The sequence below is a fragment of the Aethalodelphis obliquidens genome, unplaced genomic scaffold, assembly GCF_003676395.1.
Source record: "Aethalodelphis obliquidens isolate GAN/ISIS:26980383/991018 unplaced genomic scaffold, ASM367639v1 scaffold9, whole genome shotgun sequence".
NCBI classification, from domain to species: Eukaryota; Metazoa; Chordata; class Mammalia; order Artiodactyla; family Delphinidae; genus Aethalodelphis; species Aethalodelphis obliquidens.
In genome coordinates this window covers 45,373,978-45,390,074 of record NW_020837953.1, presented here as the reverse complement: position 1 = coordinate 45,390,074, position 16,097 = coordinate 45,373,978, and the positions used below count along the sequence as shown (strand labels likewise).

General features: G+C 53.9%; 1 protein-coding gene across 7 annotated transcripts in view; it reads right to left on the bottom strand.

The window, feature by feature from the left end:
• The window catches only part of CTNNBIP1 (catenin beta interacting protein 1), a 53,096-nt gene continuing 36,999 nt past the window's right edge, over nucleotides 1-16,097 (bottom strand). For 4 of the 7 annotated variants that reach the window (XM_027110264.1, XM_027110265.1, XM_027110263.1 and 1 more), the window contains one exon: nucleotides 1-2,515. In XM_027110264.1, the coding sequence (XP_026966065.1) occupies nucleotides 2,381-2,515 (135 nt within the window). In that variant the 3' untranslated portion in view covers nucleotides 1-2,380. The remainder of the gene's footprint in view (nucleotides 2,516-16,097) is intronic. The other 3 variants (XM_027110267.1, XM_027110268.1, XM_027110269.1) reach the window with 3 other exon arrangements.

Sequence of the window (16,097 nt, the reverse complement as noted above, 5' to 3'; positions counted from 1 at the left end):
AACTATTAAAAATCTTTATTGTTAATTATTTTCTTCAACAGAAATATTTTTAGTTGAAATACGAAGCCACAGCAACATTTCCACTTTTCTTCTGCAGAAGATGAGACAGATCAGGGCCATCGCAAGTTACAAGAGGGAGGCCCATGACCCTGACAAGGACAGACTGGGGCAGGAACACACCGTCAGCCAGGACTCGGACCCTTGACGGGGGCTACAGGTACAAGGAGAGGGGCCAGCCGGCAACACTGGCAAAGACAGCTGATAACAGATGTTACAACCTGGGTGGTGGGGGGAGACTGAACAAAACTCACCTTTCCCCAGGGGCTCAGCTGGAGCTGCGGGCCACTGAGCTGGGAACGAGTACAGACACACATGTGTGTGTACACGCACTACCCCCCCTGGAGGAGGATGCTCTCAGGCCCCTGCTGGGGTCCACAGTCCTTGTCCCCTGGGGATCAACGGCCTTTTCAGACTAATGGCCAGCTAGCCAGGGCGGGGGGCCCCTGTGTGTAGGAGGATGGGGTGTCTAGGTCGTGTCAAGTCCTCCGCTGGGGCAAGGCTCAGAGGAAGCTCAGAGCACAGTGTGAACGGCCACGGGGCCATGGGGCTCTCGGGGGCTGGGGCCCAGGACACGCTGGCGTTCAGCTCCCTTGCTCCACGACAGCCCCAAGCCCCGAGAAGGGGGACGTTTGGCTCTGAGCGTCTTCTCCTGGCTCTGGGTACCTGGGGTGAGAAGGAGACCTCAGCCATCTACTACCTCCGGGATGGGGGTGGGAGGTCGCGGCGGGGGCGTGGGGAGGCTTCCCCTCCCCAGGCCCGCATCTTCCTCCAACTCCCCACCCAGATTCCACTCCCGCGAGAGATGCAGGGAGCAGGACAGGCCGCCTCCAGGGGGAGGAGGGCAGGTGGGAAGACTTGGGGCTCCTGCAGCCCTTCAAAGACCACTGCTCTGCAATGTCTTTCTGGGGGCGGGGTTGAGGGCCAGCCGGGTGGCACTCGCTCACTGAAGACCCAGCCAGCGGTCCCAGTGGGCACTTCATAAATAATGACACTGTCCCTTCCAGGCTGCTGCGGAGAGAGACCCTTCTGAAGGCAGTGCAGTGAAGGGCACGGCCTCGGATGAGAGAGCTCCCAGGGCTGGTCAGGACCCACTGCGCTGGCAGCACACACCTCGGGAGGAGGCTGGGGGAGGTGGGAGGGTGCGTTTCGCGCCAAAGGCCTCCTGGGCCTTGTGAGCCAAGCTGGGGCCTTTGTGGGGGTTCTGGGCTCTCGGGCAGAGACCTCTGCTATGTTTCGGGGTCTCAGAGCTGGGAGCAGCTCCTGCCCCTTATAAGAGGAGCCCCCACCATGAGGCCTCAGGAAGTTGAATATGGAGGGAATGGCTCAGCGCGGGCAGGCTGGAGAGGCCCGGATGGCGCGTGTGAGCGATTCCATTCTCACCAAGGGATGCTGGCTGGTTGCCAACTCATGAAGTGATGCGTGTAAATCCTGGCTAATGGTCACCTCTAAGCTCTGGGCTGCTCGTTCAGGACAACACAAACCTCCTTGGGGCCCTGTTTTCCAGCTGTGGGCCCTGCTTGGCGTCCTAGGGGGTCCCCTCGCTGATGGAGCCTGGTGTGGTCATTAAAGCAAAAGCACTCTCCAGGTGGACCCCGGGCTGGAGAGGGCCTGCACGCAGCAGCCCATGGCAACAGGAGTCATGGGTGAGCCAATGGGAAACCAAACACACATCTCGAAAGCCAATCAAATGCAAACACAAACAAAAAACACGTCAAAGCAGCAGCAGCAAGCTCTTTGTGTAATAAATATTGCAAAGCGCACTTGGTTTCTTTCTTTCTTTCTTTTTTCAAGTCAAATATAACAACCAACGTCCCAAACCCTGTTTTCAACATTCAAAAGAGAGGAGCTGTTGCCATCAGCAGAACACCTGCAGCCAATCAAAGAAAAAAAAACGTTTCCCATTAGCCAGCCAATCAAAATCCTTTTCCAGTTTAAGCAGCCAATCGGACCTCTTCACATTCCTAAAAAGTGACCGAAATAAAGCACCAGAGCTCGGAGAGCTTCCTGAGAAGCCATACACCGAGGCGCATTTTTTTTTTTTTTTTAAATAAGAGTCAGAAATAAAAAGGTTTGCGTTGGTCGAGATTTAAAAATAAAAAGGTTTCTTCCCGCAGCCAATCATGAGTCCGTCCCTTTAAGCCAATCGTAACTGCACCACTGGTGTCTCCCTGGAGGATTCTGAGTGGCCGTGGGGCGGGACGGGAAGGGGTGGGGTGAGGGGGTCGGGGTAGGGAAGGTGACCCTCTGCCACTCAGCCGGTGAGGTCCACACAGATCTCCTGGCCTTTGCCAGCCTCCAGGGTATTCCAAGGGGTTTGCAGCTACTGCCTCCGGTCCTCCGGCTCCGACCTGGAAAACGCCATCACCACATCCTCTGCACCTGCAGACCAGGGCGAAAGAATTGCTGCTGGATGGTCCTCTGGCCCTGGGCTGCAACCTGGGACAAGGCGAGGAGGCTGCGGCCCCCGATGCAGTGTCAGTCAGTCCACTGTAGCGGGGTGCTTTCCGAGAACAAAGTGCTTCTGGGGGAGCCCACCTCCCCTCTGGGCCTGGGCCTCCCCTACAGCCTGGCCAGGGTAGGCCAGCAACCCTGCTGCACGGCTGTGGGCTGCAGGCCGCAGGGGCGAGGCTCAGAGGCTTGCTCAAGGCTACACGGTGAAGAGGTGAGCGTGCCAAGAACCCAGGCTGCTGTCCTGGAGCAGGGCTCTGCTTGTGACCCTTGCTCCAAGGTCACCAAAGCCGGGGGCCCTTGGGAACCTCTCTCTTCCTTCTTAAGACTCTTGTTTTGATCCCTTTGGAGGATCTTGCTCATAATTCCTAACAGCCAGTCCTCTTTGCCCAAACCCAGCACCTGCTCAGGGGAGCGCGGCCAGGCCCATTTCCAGCCCGTGGTCGGCCCGGCTCCCATGGAGACAGATAATGGCCATAATCTTTTTGTTGTTATTTTTAATGGTGGATTTGAGGATTCTGGTCCAGGCACTCATGAAATCACTTCCTTTGTCTTGTTTTCCATAAGACAGTCTCTGACATGCAGCCAGAAAAGGCAGGAAGGAGGGAAAGAGCCTGAAATGCTGACCTGCCTCCCCCACCTGAAGCTGCTGGGCAGGAAGGACTGAGTGGCAGACCCTGCAGGGCAGGTGAGGTGACCTGCAGGTCCCACCCCGCCTCCTGGGCCCGGACCCTGCCTGGGCCCTGCCACTTTCCCCCCTTTCCCCCTGCCCCCCCTTTTTTTTTTGGCTGCACAGCATATAGGATCTTAGTTCCCCAACCAGGGATCAAACCCGCGCCCCCTGCAGTGGAAACACGGAGTCTTAACCACTGGACCCCCAGGGAAGTCCCGCTCTCCCCTTTCTCTAAAGGATCGTTCTTGGTAGCACCCTGAACGTGAAGTGACAGTCAGTTGCCCGTGGCCTTTTAGACAAACTTCTCTTCTGTTCCGCTGGAGGACTTCTTCCCGGGGAGGGGGATCGGAGCAGCAGAAACAGGAAAGGCCACTGAGGGGCGCGCGGGCAGCGGGGCGCGGTGGGGCGGCGGACATGTGAAACGGAGTCAGGGAGAGGGCAGGACGCCACCACGGCCGGCCCCCACCCCGGGGCGTGGTGTCGGCCACCTCCGTCCACGCCACAGGGAGTCATCCCTTCCCACTGGCAGCCTCGTCCTGACCTCCTTCCTAACTGCCCTGCCACACGGAGGAGGCACGCAGGCATGGGTGCTGTAGAAGGAGGGCCCGTCCACAAGGATGTAACATTACAGGCGTGTCCTTCGGTTTGGGGCACCAGAGGGCCAAGGTGCTACACAGGGGAGTAACCGTGCCACACATGCCCCATCTGCCTTGACGGGGTTCTGCTGTTACCAGTACAACCTCTATTCCTGCAAAGGGGAACGAGCTTCTAGAAAGGAGCTCAAATCATCCGACTTCTTGGGATTGGGCTCCTTTGCTTGGGAAGCCCTACCAGTCCTTCCCCTGTCGTCCCGGGAACATTCTGTTCTCGCCTCAGTCCTCGGACCACGCAATACCACTGCGGCAGAATTTTCCTAGCAACCACAGAATCCAAGGTTACATCATACCCTGCACGGCAGCTGAGCTGGTTACCTAACAGATGCCGGCTTTTCCCGAGTGCCGCCTCTCCAGCTCGCTGAGCAGGAGGGGGCTGAAGAGAGACCACGAAAGGGGACTTGTGAGCAAAAGATGCAATGAACAGGGACAGCCCACTCACTTCTTTCCTTGCCTGTCTCGTGGGCTTTCTCGAAGGGACCTTGGGCCTCTGTGCTGAGCTGCAGGCACAAAAATAGCACCAGCTGCCCCAGGAAGGAAGAGTGAGTCTGCAGAGGGAATGGCCACTGGCTCCTTGGAGGAGCCCAGACTCGGGGGCTGCCCAGTGTGTGTAGCTGGGCTACACCCTGAGAGGTGGAGAAAGAAGTCACCTCCTCAAGGTCATGCAGGGACTCCAACAACTATTTAGCAAGACACCTGAGGCAGTGCTGCAACGCCAGCTGGTGGCCCCATCCCTGGCTGGGGTGGGGAAGGCTAGGAATCTGCAGCTCCCATTTATAGAGCCTCCCACTCTGCTGCTAGCTGGGTGCGGAAAGGGCCCACAGAGCTGCTGCCCATCCGTACTCTGTTCTGTTCCTAAAGGACTTGCTGTTTTCCAGGCCTCACCACCAGGGATCTGCTTTCCTTTGGGGCCCGAGCGGGGGCAGGCTCTTCCAGAGCATTGTCTGACCTGTCCTTATCACTGGCTGGCCTGGTACTCATCATTCAGCAAGGGCCTGACCTGAGCTCACAGGCCTCTGGGCGAGGATGCTGCCCTTCCCTTTCCTCTTTTCCATGGAACTTGGGCCAGTTACCTAACAGGGAGGGTGAGCTGCTTAGTTAGTTATTAAGATTCAAGCTCTTAGAGCCTGAGAGCCAGGAGGGGTCTCCAAGGTTAACCCTCATGGTCCCTCCTTCTCCCTTAAAGGCTAGGATGTGGGGGTTCCTCAGATGCTCTCACTGTCCTGGAAACGCAGGACTCACAACAGGAAGATGTTACAAGGAAGCCAGCAGGCCGAGCCCACCGCCTCTGCGCCGTCAGCTAGGTTTACTATCCTGTTTTACCGACAAGGCTGGTCCACCCCACTGGTACCTCTGCTGACGCTGTCTGGACTCGGGTTCAGAGTTTGTCCTTTCTGTTTGTCCTTTCCCACCAGATGCCATGAGCACAGGAGGGGAGAAGATGATCAGTCTCTCCTGTTCCACACTCTCTGACCCATTAAAAGATAAAGCCAAAACCAGATGAAGACATTGCAAGGAAAGAGAACTACAGACCAGTCTCTCTTATGAATATAGATATTCATAATACCTATGATATGCAAAAATACTCACAAAATACTAGCAAATGGAATACATCAACATATAAAAAGGATTATTTACTCTGACCAAGTGACATTTATCCCAGGAATGCAAGGTTGGTTTAATATCCAAAAATCAATTAATGTAATACATCCTATCAATAGAAAAAAGGACAAAAACCATATAATCATCTGAATAGACATAGAAAACACATCTGGCAAAATTCAATACCCCTTCATGATAAAAACACCCAACACACTAGGAATAAAAGTGAACTTCCTCAATCTGATAAAGGGCATTTACTAAAAACCCACAGTTATTATCATACTTAATGGTGAAAGATTGAAAGCTCTCCCCCTTCAAGATTAGGAACAAGAAAACAATGTCCACTCTCACCATTTCTATTCCATACTGTGTTGAAGGTTTCTATCCAGGGCAATTTGGCAAGAAAAAGAAATAAAAGGCATCCAAATTGGAAAGAAGTATTGATAAAACTATATTTGTAGATGACATGGATCTTACATATAGAAAATCCTAAGGAAGCCACTAAAAGACTATTAGAACTAATAAACAAGTTTAAGTTGCAGGATATAAGGTCAATGTACAAAAATCATTTGTATTTCTATAAACTAGAAATGACTAATCTGAAAATGAAATTAAGAAAACAATTTCATTTACAGTAGCAGCAAAAATAATAAAATACTTAGGAATAAATTTAACAAATGAAGTATGAAATTTGGACTCTAAAAAGAACAAAACGTCAATGTCTTAAAACATCGCCGGATGAAATTCAACACAATTTCTATCAAATCCCCGCTGCCTTTCTTGCAGAAACTGACAACCTGCTCCTAAAATTCACATGGAAACGCAAAGGATGCAGAAGAGCCAAAACAACCTTGAGAAAACAGAACAAGGTTGGACCCACACTTTTGAATTTCAAAACTTACTACAAAGCTACTGTAAACAAGTTTGGGTGGAAATTGGCATAGATCAATGGAATAGAATTGAGAAGCTGGAAATCAACCTTCCCATTTATGGTCAATTAAGTTTTGACAAAGGTGCCAAGGGTTCAATGGGAAAGAACTGAACAAATGGTACTGGGACAACGAGATATACTCCCATGTAAGAGAGGAAGTTGAACCCTTACCTTGCACCATATACAAAAATTAACTCAAAATGGAGGAATGACCTAAATATAAGAGCTGAAGTTATGAAACTCTTAGAAGAAAACACAGGAGTAAATCTTCGTAGTCTTGGGTTAGGAAATGGTTTCTTAGATATGACACCCAAAGCACCATCAACGAAAGAAAAAAATAAATAAATTGGGCTTTATCAAAGTTAAAAGCCTTTTTTTCTTTTTTTTTTTCTCCCCACAATTTGGCCACGCCGCATGTGGGATCTTAGTTCCCCGACCAGGAATCAAACCCGCACCCCCTTCATTGGAAGCGTGGAGTCTTAACCACTGGACCACCAGGGAAGCCCCCAAAGTTAAAAGCTTTTATGCTTCAAAAAACACTATCAAAAAAATTGAAAAGACAACCTACAGAATGGGAGAAGATATCTGCAAATCATATATCTGGTAAGGGACTCCTATCTAGAATATATAAGTAACACAATCCAATAATAATAAAAAGTCAAACAACTCAATTTTTTAAATGGGCCAAGAACTCGAATAGACATTTCTCCAGAAAAGATATATGAATGGTCAACAAGGGCATGAAAAGATGCTCAACATCATCAGTCATTATGGAAATGCAAATCAAAACCACAATGAGACACCACTTCATACCCAATGGACAGCTGGAATCAAAAAGACAGACAATAACAAGCATTAGCAAGGATGTGGAGAAATTTGAACCCTCAGACTTTGCTGGTGGAATGTCAAATGGTGCAGCCCCACGCCTGCCCCACCTGCAGCCTGCCCCATCTCAGCCCATGGCACCTCCATCCCCTGGTTGCTCAGGTCAAAAACCCTGGGGTATTCCCGATTCCCTGTCTCACACACACACTCCACGTATAACACATCAGCAAATCCCACTGGCTGTGCTTTTAAAATGTATCCTGAATACATTACCATTTCCCCTACTACCACTCTGGTCCAGGCCACCACTACCCCTCTCACTAGCCTCCTGTACCCTCTTTTCCTGGACCTCCCCTCTCTGGACCCCGAGGGTCCATTCTCCACATAGCAGTCAGAAGGAAGTTCTTAAAACTATGAGTCAGATCCTGCCACTCCTTTGCTCAAAACTCTCCAAAGGTGGTTTATTGTAAGATTTCTCATCATACTCAAGGGAAACTCCAAACTCCACACCGTGGCTTCAAGACCCACCATGATCTGGCCTCTCGCTGTCTTTTCACCCCTTTTTATATGCCTCCTCCCACCCCCCGCTCCGCTCCAGCCACATGGGCTCCTGGCTGTTCTTCAGGCACAGGCACTTGCAACCCAGGACCTTTGCACCTGCGGTTTCCTTTGCCTCAATGCTCTGCTCACAGCTCTCGCACTTCATGCCAGTCTGTGTAAAACCACCTCCCCAGGCCCTCACTGACCACAGCATCTAACACAGTGATACAGGACGAATCGTTACAGGTGAGGAGCCTGACGCTCAGAGATGAAGCAACTCAGTGAATCAGAGGCAGAGGGAGGACCCGACGCAGACTCCGAAGACCAAGCTACACTACATGTTTTGTCGTTTTCTATTAGGAAAAGGAAGTATCGGTCCTGCTCCAGTTACCCTGAGCACTGGGGCTGCTCAGGCCTCCTGGCAGAGACTGCAGTAATCCATCTGCTCCCATTAGAATGGAACCAAGACCCAGGATTTATAAAGCAACACCAGAGCAGCCCTGGGGTATCTTGGAGAAAATTCAACATGGAATCCAGAAGACCAACCTGGGAGGAGCCCAGACGCCCACCCCCTGCCCCCGCCTACTGTTCTGCCAGGTGCCCCCCTAGTCCCATGGCTCCCCTGCCACGGGTAGCAGGGCCAAGGCGCTGGAGAGGGCACAGCTCTCTGAACCAGGGCAGGGCACCGAGGGGGCCATCCCACCCCACGGCCCGTGCCAGCTCTGCCCCTCTAATGGAGTCCAGTCAAGTGACTGGGGAGAGAAAAGTGACAAATATTCAGGAGCTTAGAAAAGGGAGGCCGGCCCCTAGCTGGGGGCGGGAGACAGACAATGGGGCCACTGGTCTGTTTGCAAGCTCAGGATGAATTCACACCAGCAGAATCACAAGCCCAGCCCAGGCTCCACACACCAGCACCACCCTCAGCCCACGTCCCGCTCACCGAAGGGAACCAGCATGCTGCCATCGGGAAGCCAGCTCACTACAGGGTGCTGGGGCACAGCGGGCAGGGAGCAGTGTGGTTTGGAGAAAGGCCCAGGAATGAGAAAAAACAGGAAAGAGGAACAGGGAGATGGCTGCAGCCCTAAGGTGATGGACGGAGTAAGGGTACACCCGGCCGCTATTTCTCAGACCCGGCCGGAGACATCCTAGTGGAGCCCTTTGCCCTTTTCCAGGAAAGGCACAGACCCTGGAGCTCACATGGAGCTGGGCCTGGCTCCAGGGCGGACGAGGACTGCTCCAGACACCACCACCACCCCCTCTCCAGGAGGGACCCCGCGGAGAGAGAGACCAGGCAGCGGAAGGAAGGGATGAAGCCTCCTCGGGCAGCAGGGATGTGCTAACCGTGCTGGTCCAGCCTACAGCTCAGCAAAGCGCCTGGCTGCGGGGGGACAGGCTGCGGAGAGCTCTTCCAGCTCCTGCAGAGTCCAGCCGGGAGGAGTGGATGCTCACAGGTGGCTGGAGAGAGGCAACAGCCCTGAGAGTAGACCCTCCCCGGGAAACCAACACAAGGTAACAAAAGCCTGGGCCAGCTTCCAAAGCCTTCCAGCCCCGGTGCCCCACAGTTCAGGACACAGCCCGGTACAGATGTCACCAGAGAAAAGGCGGGGACTCCCAGCACCAGCACCAGCCATAAGTGGGGACACCCACGTCACCCGATGCAGGGTCATGGGCTCCTGCAAGGGCGGCAGCACCCCAGCCTCTCTGAAAGCCTCACGCCCATCCCTGGCCGGAGCTGAGCACAACTACTCCATGCTGGGCTCGGGCATCTCAGCCTCCTGACCTCCTAATGGGCCTAACACCCTCCCAATGAGGGCAAATGACTGGGGCCTGGAAAACTCCGTATCCTCCACGCACACGGCTGACCAGCTGGAGAGGAAACACGGCCACACGCACCAAAGCGTCCAGGGAATGATTCCCATTCCCGACGTCTGCCCCTTGTCTGACCACGTGGTTTTCGGCTTTGGTGCTTCCTCTTTGCCCCGAGCTCACTTTCTTGCTGTGCATACCCACCAGCATCTGCTACTTGGCTACCCACCTACCCGAAAACTGCACGGCTCAGCTACTGGCTCTGGGGAGATGAGCCAGGCAGCGAGGCTCCCAGGAAAACAGGTCCCAGACACTCCTACAAGGGCAAACGTCTCCACGGGGGTGAAACTCGGGCACCATCCTGGACTAGGTCTCCCTCCAGACAGCCCCAAACCTGCCTGGCGGCACGTGCTGCTTTTAGCAGCCATAGCCTAGGAGCCCAGGGCTGCTATACAGCTCAGCTCTGCCACCCAAAGCTCCCAGACGATGGCTTTTACCCAGAGACAGCACGACACTGGTCGCCAAGGTCTCAGCAGCCAAGGCAGGCTCCAGGCTTGGTGGTACCTGGGCCCAGGTGGGAGGCGGCTCCTGGCAGGGGTCCTGGGCCTCCTGACAGACCAACGAGCGCCTCCCCAGGCTTGGGCTCCCTTGGTGGATCACGGTACCTGGACCTGGGTCTGACCCCTGCCTACCCATGCGATACTGGGCAAGTCCCTGCACATCCACCTGCGTTTCCTCACCTGCAAAACACACGTATCCTGCCCATCTGACTGACCTGGATAATGTCCGCAGCATAAAGCATCACAAACAGCATCTTGTGGGGTTACCCCTCAGGGTTCTAGTACACCTGCTCTGCTCTAGTCCCACGTGCCCCAAACCCACCTCACCCCCCCATACCCCACTGAGCCCAGCACACACATCCTACCTCTGGGGCTTTCTAGGGGGGTTCCCTTCCCTCAGGGTCAGTCATCCTGTGATCTGCACCCAAAATTCTTTACGTGTTTGCCCGTGTTTCCATCTGCCCTGCTGCGCTGGCAACTCGAGGCCGGGGGCGGTCGCCTGGCACCCAGATCAATGGGCTACTGTGAACAGGACAGTGCCATCGCTGGCCCAACTGGCCTTGATGCTCTTCCCCGGGACAGAGGTCTGCCTCTTCTGGGTGTCAGGAGTGGGAGCAGAGGTGCACAGGGGCTTGGAGGCCCCTGCTCTCAGCTCTACACAATAGCACCCATCACGTTGGTAAAGGAAGGTCAAGGCAGCCCTTCACCGGCCGGAACCAGAGGCCGAACTGAGCGACCAGCTCTGCTCTTCAGCTCTTTCCCTTTCTTGGGGTTATTTATTTCAATTAATTTTTATTGGAGTATAGTTGCTTTACAATGCTGTGTCAGTTTCTGCTGTGCAGCAAAGTGAATCAACCATCGTATATATATCTCCCCTCTTTTTTGGATTTCCTTCCCATTTAGGTCACCGAAGAGTATTGAGTAGAGTTCCCTGTGCTATACAGCAGGTTCTCGTTAGTTACCTATTTAATACATGGTATCAATAGTGTATATATAGTGGTATATATGGTGTCAGTAGTGTATATCCCAATCTCCCAATTCATCCCCCTCAACATGGGGTATTTTTTATTCTTTTTCCGTGACACAAGTTATCATGTACCAAGTCCTTCTGGTTGATTTTTCAGTCGGATTCAATGTATATGAGATTTTTGGGTTCAATTTTATTATTATTAGGTTACAGGTAATTCTCATGAAAGTGTTGATTAAAGTTTAAAAAGATTAGCTTCCCATCCCACTGACTGGAATTCTCCCGAGACCTGACAGTAATTTCAGTCCAGAGTTGGTTGTCACCTGGAGCCTCTGGGAGAGAAGCCTCAGAGCCGCACGTGAGCAGATGGGGGTCCCGGGACCCCGGCAGCTGGTCCGCACAGAGGGGTAGCCTCGGTCTACACAGGGATCTGACAGACCCCACTCTGTGCCAGAGCTGGACCACGGGGAAATGTGAGACTGCGAGCACAGCACGGACCCTGGCCCCTCGGGGCTCCTGACCTGATGTGATAACCGCTACAGGGAAGGAAAGATCCGCAGGCAGTCCAGGAGCCAGAGGAGGGAAGCGGGCCGACCCTGGAAGGGCAGAGAGGGCGGCAGAGGAAGGGAAAGAGCAGAGGCCAGATGGTGTGGGAAGGGATTCCAGGAAGAATGCTGGCTGTAAAACAGAGATTGTGCCAGCACCCCACTCGAGGGCCGCTGAGAGGGTCAAGTGGGGTGATGAGCATAGGGGTGAGCTTGCTTGGTCCCTGGAAGAGCCGTGCACTTGGTGGGCCCTCTCCTTGGGCCGCTGGCTCCCTGCTGGGTTGCCCATGACCACAGCTATTTTAACAAGGTTCTCAGTGTAACCCTGAGACCAAATGACCTATTTTAGGCTTGCTGGCAGCGGACCCTGAGCCTGCAGCCTTGGCTTCCGCAGGGGAAAGCCGGAAGAGCCCTGGGACCGCCCAGCTGGCTCAGGCTGGGGACCTTCCCTGGAAAGTCTCTTCGAGAAAGAGTGTGATCAGACAGAGGCTGGAACAGGCCTGGGGAGCCAGCGTGCCAGGGCCTGGGCCCTGGGCTCCAGGGCCAGAAAGAGGGGAAGAGAAAGGACGAGGGCTTCCTTAACAAAATGGGCCACATCAAGACAGGGTCCCTCCAGCCCCAGGACGGCTGGACAAAGGTCTATACGAAGCATGACTCGAGGATGGTAGTTCTGCAGGCGACTGGCCATGAGGAGGCCTTTGCCAAGTGTACCAGGGGCCTGGAACTGGCACTCGCCGCATCCGTCCCCGATGTGGTGCTGGGGCAGAGAGAGACCTGGAGCTCAAACAGAACCAGCACGTTCAAAGGCACCTGGAGGTGAAAGGCCCAGAAAAAGAAGGCAGCAGGAAATCCTTCCAATTTTCTCATGCCCTCCTGAAATACCATGCTAACTCCCTACAGCACACCTGCTCCTCTGGTAAAACACTGTTCTGCTTAAAAATGCACATGGCCTGTGAGCCACTCCTAGACGGTCTTTGTTTACCACACCCTGGACCCACATGACCCGTTCTATGACCTTGAGCACCTTACTCAACCCCTCAGGGCCTGTTTTCTCATCGTGAAAGTGGGCCTGTGACAGTGGCTGCCTCACAGGGCTGTCATGAGGATTCTCTGGGATAACTTTAATGCTACCTGACATGGAACCTGGCACATAGGAGGAGCTCGATAAATTAAATTAATTATAATCAATAGCAAAAATGAAAAACAAATGTTGAGTAGTAAAGGATCAGGGGACTTCCCTGGTGGTCCCGTGGGTAAGACTCCTCACTCCCAATGCAGGGGGCCTGGGTTCGATCCCTGGTCGGGGAACTAGATCCCACATGCACGCCGCAACTAAGAGTTCATGCGCCGCAACTAAAGATCCCACGTGCCGCAACTAAGACCCGGCGCAGCCACAAACAAAAAAAGGTAAAGGATCGGTCAAAAAATGATAGCACAGCCACATGGCTGCATATCACGTGACTGCTAAAATGTTTTCTTGAAAATCGTTTGAGGACATGGTAAAATTATCATAAGTGAAAACATGGATGTTAAAATGGATATTACAACGTTTACACTGTATGGTCTCAACTCTGAAAATGAAAATACATGCATATTTTTTAAAAAAGTCTGCTGGGAAATTAATGCAAGGGAATAGTGATTCTAGCTACACGGTAGGAGTCAATCCTCTAAGCTTTTCTGCTGTTTGTCTTTCCCAATGACTTTCCACAATGACTATGCATTCTTTCATAGCCAGGAAAAACGATCGACATATGTTATGGAGAGAACAGCACTGACAATAAGAAAGGCACGAACTCAGCATTCTGTTGAGCCTGCTTTGGAAGCTACTGCTCTCCGCCCCCGAGCCTCAAGCTGGGGCTTCTCAGCAAGGCGACCTTCCCAGAGAAGCAATGATTGCCTTTGGTTCAAAGTCAGTCCAGCGAGGATGTCGGGTCTGCTTGGCCACCCTGGGGACCAGGAGACAAGCGCTCCATGTTCCTGCCTTTTCGGGGGACTATGGGCTCCCAGACCCAGAGTCTGGTCCATTCATTCACCCAAGAACATGCTGGCGCTCTGGGGGGCCCAGCCCCACAAATACAAAGAGGGAAGCCACAAGGGGCTCAGAGTTGGTCAAGAGATGGACCAGGAGACAGTATGGGGAGTAGCAGGGCCGAGGTACACGTGTGCGGTGGGGATCACAGGAGGGCCTGGCCCTGCCTGTGGGAGGCAGGGGAGGGGGTGGGCTCAGGGCTGGGCTCCTGGCAGCCGAGAGGCAAATGCGGGGACGGAAAGGCGTGAACGCACGAGGCCTGAGACGGGAGCTGAAAGTCATTCACTGTGGCTGTTTGTGGGGCATGAGGTCCTGGTGTCGGGTGGGCAGGGGTCCTGCTCATCACGCTAAGGGGTTTGGATTTTATCCTCAAGGCAGTAAAGAGCCACTGAAAGATTTTAAGTCGGGAAGAGACCCGCTGATGTAGCCTTCGATACTCACTCTGGGTACAGGGTAGAAAGTGCACGGAGAGGGCAAGACGAGAAGTCAAGGTGCCAGTTAGGGGCTGTTTGTGGTGATCGAGACAAGAATTAACATGGGCTCAGACCAAAATGCGGGTTCAAACCAAGATGGAGAAGACAAAGCAGATGTGAGGAGCATTAAGGCGGGAGAATCAAGAGGACCTGGTAACCTCCTAGGTACCTGAGGAAGACAGGAGTCAGTGGCTGGTCCCCAGGACACTGGGTTCATGGGGTGGCACATCCTCACGACAGAGAATACAGGTGGGAGCACAGATCCCGGGGCGGGGAGAGGTTACGACCCTGAACGTGCTGAATGTGGGGCGTGTGCGGCCAGACGGCCAGTAGAGAGCGCGCATCAATCTGGGGGTCAGCAGGGGGTCTGGGCTGAGGGGGTGTATTTGGAAGGCATCGACCAGAGCTCTGTTGGGAGTCACGGGAGTGATGTGACCTCCCAGGGAGAGCGTGTGACACTGAGAGGAGAGGACAAAATATGGAGAACACCAGCATGACCATGGTGAGGGGAAAGGAGGCACTGGGGGGGCGGGGGGTGGGAGGCAGTGAGCAGAGAGAAGCAGAAAATGGGGGAGGGGGGGAGAGAGAGAGGGGGTCTCATGGAAGACAAGGGAGGGAAGGGAGGGCTTCCAGAAGGAGGCTTTCGAGGGTGGTCTTGGAACAGCACAGCCCAGGCAGGTCTACCCACTGTCCAGTGCAGTACCAGGGGCCCTCTGGGGCCCTCTCCTGGAACCATTTGGTGAGGCGCTATGGTGCAGGCCCGTGCACCAGGGTCTCCAGCACCTACCTGGACCCAGCAGATACTGAACACGTGTTCACCGAGGGAAGAATGGGATGGGGGGCGGCCGGGAGGCGTGGGCTGAGGGATGCCCAGCTTGCTGCTCTCCTACCTGGGTCTGGGGAGGGCAAGCAGTGCTCCCGGTACCAGACCCCTCCAGCCCCAGAGGGGAAGCGTGTGCGGGTCCAAGGTGGTGGGCAGGACCCCGGGACGGATGGCCAAGCGCTGACCCATTGATGGGGCGGCCTCAGGCCCCCTACTGAGGGCAGCTGGAACAGCACAGGTCAGAGTTGCGGGAGCCGGCGGAGCAGCGCACAGGCATTTGCTGAGAGACAGTGCCGCCTAGTGGCAGGAGGTGCTCACACCAGGCTTCTACGGGACGGTCCCGCCCATCACCCCGAATGCTCCTAGGCCTTTCTGGGCCTTTCATGCTGGGGTCCTGAGCACTGGAAGCAATGATCCAGGGCTCTTGCCACCCGGGTGGCACCTGAGACTCTGACAGCAACATGCCCTGTGGCATCAGCTGAGGTCGGCTCTGCCAACGGGGAAGGTGGGCAGGCTAGAATGTTATCAAAGCCCCATCTGGCCCCATGGTGTGGGCAGAAATGTAGGGTCCTGCTCTCAGGCTTGAACCTCCATAGTGGGAGAGACTGGACTGCTTGCTGTTTTGTTGGCACAAAGAAAATACAGTAAGCCTGTGAGGCTTGTCGCTGGAGGTGACTGTGGGGCGAGGGGCAGACTGAAGGGCAGCCCAGCAGCAGAGAACCATCTCCCCAGAGATTCTCACCCAGCTCCAGGTTCACTCCCAGGAGCCTGCTTCCCGGAGAGAAGTACCCAAGGCCAGCCTGTCTGTCTGTGGACGCCCCACACCCAGGAGGGCCCGGATTCCAGGGCCACGAAATCACACCCACAGGCCCACGGCTCACTCCTGACTGCTCAGCAGTTTCAGGCCAGGTGAGGTCACCGTGACTGCCTTAAATAACTCAGCAGAGCTCATTTTTATTTTCAGTTGTTGGTTTAGCTGAGCAAGACAAAAAGAGTTCTCTTAAAAACACTTTTTAAAACTTCCCCTTTAAACAACAAGGTCCTACAGTACAGCACAGAGAACTATATTCAATATCCTATGAGAAACCATAATGGAAAAGAATATTTAAAAAAAGAATGTATGTATATATGTAAAACTAAATCACTTTGCTGTAGAGTAGAA